The 5688-nt window shown below is 25.7% G+C and overlaps 1 protein-coding gene across 1 annotated transcript; it reads left to right on the top strand.

The window, feature by feature from the left end:
- Nucleotides 1–2744: 2744 nt before the first annotated feature.
- Nucleotides 2745–4883, top strand: LOC145835198 (kelch-like protein 23). Its single transcript, XM_082942763.1, has 2 exons — nucleotides 2745–3441; nucleotides 4846–4883. Exons 1-2 carry the CDS (start codon nucleotides 2745–2747, stop codon nucleotides 4881–4883), a joined length of 735 nt encoding a protein of 244 aa, XP_082798889.1.
- Nucleotides 4884–5688: the final 805 nt, after the last annotated feature.

The raw sequence follows: 5688 nt of genomic DNA on the forward strand, positions 1-5688 counted from the left end.
CAAACTTTTTCTGGAATTTTTAATATAAGTCAGTCGTTTTTAAAAAGGTTTATCAATTAATTTTTTTTAGCGCGTCTCGTCTAAGATTTACATGTACCAAATAAATAAATTAGAATTAAATTAAAGTTGTTGAATTATATTATGAAGAAGAGTTACCCTGCTTTCAGGCTACTTAGGATAAGTAAGGTCACCACAAACTAGTTTGAACATTTTTTAATATTCAGGATCGTTCGTGTAACACGGGCTAGCTTAGATACTGTTTTCAATACCAAGGGTAGTTCTTTTCACTAAAGGTTTTTTTAATATATTTTTTCATTGTTTTTGACCGAAATGTTTTAGGATTAACTTACTTAATAGTACCTCAATAGTAATGTGACAAAACTGTTATACTTATAAATTTATCATAAATTATTCTTTAAAGATTTGAAGTTATTTATTATGTCAAGTTAAATAAAATTAAGTGAATTAGTTTTAACTTTGTTATTTTTCAAAACGAAATAATTGCAAATCACAGTTCTAAGTACTTGAAATCTCGTACAACAATCATCAGAATATATAATGCAATTATTGTAATTAATTGTTTTAATGCTTTATTTTATGTTGTTAGTTTATTCCATACCTTTTATCAACATATATAGTAATTACGAAATAAAATTCCTTAAATTAATCTGATTACATAATTGTTAGTTTACAACGTATAATGATGATTAATTGGGATTTGGAGTGTTTTTATTAAACACTATAGAAGACGTATGCGATATAAATAAAATATTGTTGTGCTAATAAGATAAAACGCATTGAATGATTGAAATCTAAACTTAAGATTTTATTAGATTTGGCTTCTGTTTGTATAGTTTAAAAAAAATAAAAATTGTGAAACTGTCCAAATAGAAACAACAAAAGTTGTTAACGTGTTCATATTATTATTTACAACTTGGTGTTAATTTTTTTTATGCATGTTTAATGTGTACGAATTTTCATACAACTTAAAATTAATATTTTAAAGTTCATTGTTAATTCTGTTAATGTTGAGTTTATGTAGTTACTACTATATACAGTAAAAGTTTTAAACAAAATGTAGTGTTTATTAAAAATGTTCTTAACCGTTTAATATAATATAAGTTTGTTTCTACAGTATACCACATAGCATAGAGTATAAAAATGAATAAAACAACATTAAAACGAAAAGAAGATTTATCAAAAATTGAACCAAATGAAAAGTGTACCACAAATAGTAAAGCACTTAATTTTCAAGATCTGTGCAAAGAAAATACAAGGCAACAAATTAATCTTTTAAAACTTGGTAAGTTTGTTATCATTATTCTAATAGTACTTAAACTTAAGTTAAAACTGTTAAAAAAAAATAATCTTTTAAAATTAAACATGTTAAAAGCTTTTGCATGATCTGTACCAATAAATTAGTATACTTTCGGCTTAATATTAAAATATTATTTTTTTATTAGTTAACCATTTTTAGTTGCTGTTATAACAGAACTTAATTTGTTGCAAACAATTAAACAAAGTTCTAAGATTTTTCTAATTTTAGCTAAATTAACTAATCTGTTTAAAATATTGAAATACATATTTGCTCGAGATTAGACTCATACTTTAAAATTGCATTATCCAATATACTTAAAATCATTATTCTTACAGTAGCTCAGAAATAATGGTTTCAAATGATAGAAACAAATTTAAAGTTGCATGGATATTACAAACTATTTGCTTTTAATGTTAAACCTTGATTTGTAAAATTTATTGATTGTAAAAGTACATTAGCTTAAAAAACATATTACAAAGATAATATTTACAAGATATAAGATACTAGTGGTTAAACAAATAAGTTTACAAACACATTTATTCTATGAAATTTCGTGTTGTGTTGTGAAGACAAGTTTTTTTGTTATTGATATATTAACTGAAAATACAATTACAAGTTTTAGTATAAATATTCAGTAATATTTTTTTATTAATAAGTATTTACTCAAATATAATTTTATAAAAAACAATAATAGTTTACATTTTGTGTACTAAAAAATAAGTAAAATATTCACGAACATTTTTAGAAAACGTTTATTACAAACTTTATATTAGATATTACATAAACTTTATAAATACAGTTTAGCATATCATAAAACCTTGACACTATAAAAATTTTCAAATTAATACTCATGTTTCACATCGTCATTTTATTTGTTTTAAATAAACTGTTGACAAACAAAATTTACTCTGATGTTTTTCGAATATTAGTTCTAATTTTTATTACTCATCGTTTTTAATTAGTTTTAAAATATACAGAAAACAGGAAAAATGACGAAGAAAAGTGTATAGTTTCAATGAAAACAAACAAAGTTTTATTAGATGAAGAAAAAGAAGACAAAATATGTACAGATATGGAGAGTGGTGCTCATGCTAAAAATGCTACAACGTGTTTTACCATATCACAGTATTTTAAGATTTCTAAATTGGATAAAACATCTTTTGCTTTGATAGAGCGTTGTTTTTCAATTATTGCTGATTCTACAAACTTCTTAGAATTAGACATAATGTCTCTGAAAAATGTACTAGCAAGTTCTGAGTTATTCATTGATTCCGAACTTCAAGTATTCTATGCAGTGAAAAACTGGTTATCTTATAAACCGTCTGAACGTAGCAAATATGCAAAAGATCTATTACTTAAGATACGTCTACCGCTTCTATCACTTCCTGCATTGAATTATATTCTTAATGATACTTCATGTTCTGTCATGAATGAAAGATGTGTTGATATTATCAAAGATGTAATTAAAAACAAGAAAGAGTATCAACTACGAACTACAAGCAGGTATTACACTAGAGAAAAACTTAGTTTGATCGTAGTTGGAGGTAAAATTAATGATACAAATCTTGTTGTTAGACATGCTTATAAAATAGACGCAAACAACCTATCCAGGGTAAATAAACTATCAGAGATAAACTATAGAAGAAAATATTTGAAAGTTGTTTGCAATAAAGGTGAAGTTTACGCGCTTGGTGGTTTTGAAGGGAATTACAACCAAGTAATGCATGTTGAAAAATATTCAACTGCAACTAACACCTGGGTTGTTGTAGGGCAAATGTATGATGATCGTTTTGATTTTTGTGCGTGTTCGTTTATTGATAGTGTTTATGTGATAGGAGGATTTTTAGGAGAAAGTGAAACTAGTACTTGTCTTGAGTTCAAAACAATAGATAAATCATGGGAAACTATTTCTAAAATGAACCAAATAAGATGGGAAGCATCCTGCGTTGTGTTTGAAGAAAGAATTGTTGTTTCTGGTGGCTATAACAGAAACGATACAAAATTAAACACAGTAGAGGCGTATGAACACGTCGATGATTCATGGTTAAGTATGCCAAACATGATTGAAGAAAGAAGAGGTCATAAATCAGTTGCTATTAAGAATAAATTGTTTATTGTAGAAGGTTACAAAGCAAATAATATGGAAGTTTACGATTCACTTTGTAACAAATTTAGTTTACTTGAAAGTAATCCTAAAGTTTTAAGCAATAGTATCATTTGTGACGTCATTTCAACCGGAAATAAAATTGTTATTTTCAGCGGCAGTGATGGACTTGTACACTTTTATGACGTTGAAAATGATGTGTGGTCGGGAAAAGTTTGCGACTGTATAAAAAGTATTAGATACTTTTCTTGTGCTATATTACCGCAAGAGTAGTAATTATAAAATAATAGTAAAAGAGGTCATCAATAATACAAACATGCTTTGTTACTTTGTTATTTTTTGTTAAAATTCGTGACTCGCAAACTTTCAAAATTTTTATAGTGTTTTCATAAAATTTTCGATAACAGTAACTTTTAAAAACTTTTTTTCTCTTTGTACATGTTATGTTTAACATTTTTTATAAATAAAGAAGTCTACACTTTAAAATTCCATTCTAGATTTTTTAAAGTATAGATATGTGCTATAACATGACTCAGTTTTAATTTAGTTTTCAAATTGATTTTTTTTACTTGTCACAGTATTAACTTTCTGATATGTTAAATAAAACGAGAATTTGTGTAATATGTTGGTTAAATTTCATCATGTTTTTTATAGGTTTTTAAAGAAAATTGTTCTAAAAATTCCAAGCAATTAGTTTTTAACAAGTTTAACATTTTAAGTAAAATAGTGCTGATGCAATTTTTATATATCATAATAAAAGAAGCAAACTTATACTCTAGAGTATTAAAAGTTGCATGTTTTAAAATTAAAATATTATATGTATAACAAAATATAATTGCAGATAAATAAAAACAAGTCTTACTATTTTTCTTAAATTATTACCATGTTTAATGAAAAAAAATAAAGGCATCTCGGGGTCAGACACTTTTTTTAATTTGGTAATTTTTTACATTATTAGATAAGCTACCTGTAATTTTTAACTTTTTCGATATAAGCGATCACAGTTAGAGCTTTAGATAGGTTCTTTATGGGAGGAGCAAACTAAAAGGGTGAAAATTGACTATTTTACTGAAAATCTATTTCCTTCCTCAGTTTTTGAGCAACTGTTTTGAAAACGATTTTATAGCAATCTGAAATAAATTTTAAACAACTTGAACTAAACAGATTTAAGTATTTTTTATTTTTTATAGAAGATAAACAAAAGTAAAAGATTTCTTTTTAATTTTGGTCAATAACAGTTGTTTATGATTTTTTCAAAAACCTGTTACCTACAAGATTCCTTGGCAAGCCGGGTCATTTTATCTGACTCAAAAAAATATCACTAAACTATCAAACGTCTTTTGAAAGACCTTTTATTTGCTCTACAATTAAAATCTTAGAATATCTGATTAATTTATTTTAAACGTTCTTTTGCAAATCAAAGGTTGTACCTTTGATGGGCTGAGGTTTGCCGAACCCTGATTTAGTTTGAGTTTAAAATTATGTTTAGCGAAGTAAATTTACCAATTTATCTTCGCGGGCCAGATTCAAACTAATTTGCTAAACATAAACAGACCGATAGTTTTTACTTCGTGGGTCAACCGCGTGTCGTACGTTAACCAGACCCTACTCTAAGGTATAGTTTCAAATTATTCTTGAAACAATATTTTCTAAAAAGTTAAAGTTTCAAACGCTTGTCAGAAACCAGTATAGTCAGCTATAAAAGTGTTAACAATTATTATAAAAATGCTTATCAAGTTTTAGAGCATCAATCTGATGCCTGGTAATTTCTTAGCATAAATCTAAAAATTAAAAGGTTTTTTTTATGAATTTTTTTATTTTAAGAGTTTGAGTAAAAAAATTGGCCAGGTTTTGAAAAGATTGAAGTAAGGTAAAATTGTAAAAAATACTGACAGTTAGTAAAAAAAAGATTATAGCCGTTAGTTCACATATTAAAAAGAATATTTAAAAAAATATATTTAATTTTATTTTTTATTCAAACTAAAAAAATAAAAAAACTTTACTCAAAAAACCTAACCCCAATCCAATGGATTTTTTTTTAAATTAAAGGCAAAAGACCGTTCTCTAGAATAAAAAAAGATTGCTTAATTAGCTATTAAGATAAGTAAAATAGTTAGGTCCAAAGTTTGGACATTTTATAAAAATACTTGAAAAATGGGGTCAAGCTAACTTCAAACTCGTGCATTACTCTTGTACATAATGTAAAACATTTGTATTTAGTTCATTTATTAAATAAATATTATATATATTACTTGCTAAATCCAAG

This window comes from Thalia democratica, chromosome 4, assembly GCF_965202585.1.
Source record: "Thalia democratica chromosome 4, ktThaDemo2.hap1.1, whole genome shotgun sequence".
Classification (NCBI taxonomy): domain Eukaryota; kingdom Metazoa; phylum Chordata; class Thaliacea; order Salpida; family Salpidae; genus Thalia; species Thalia democratica.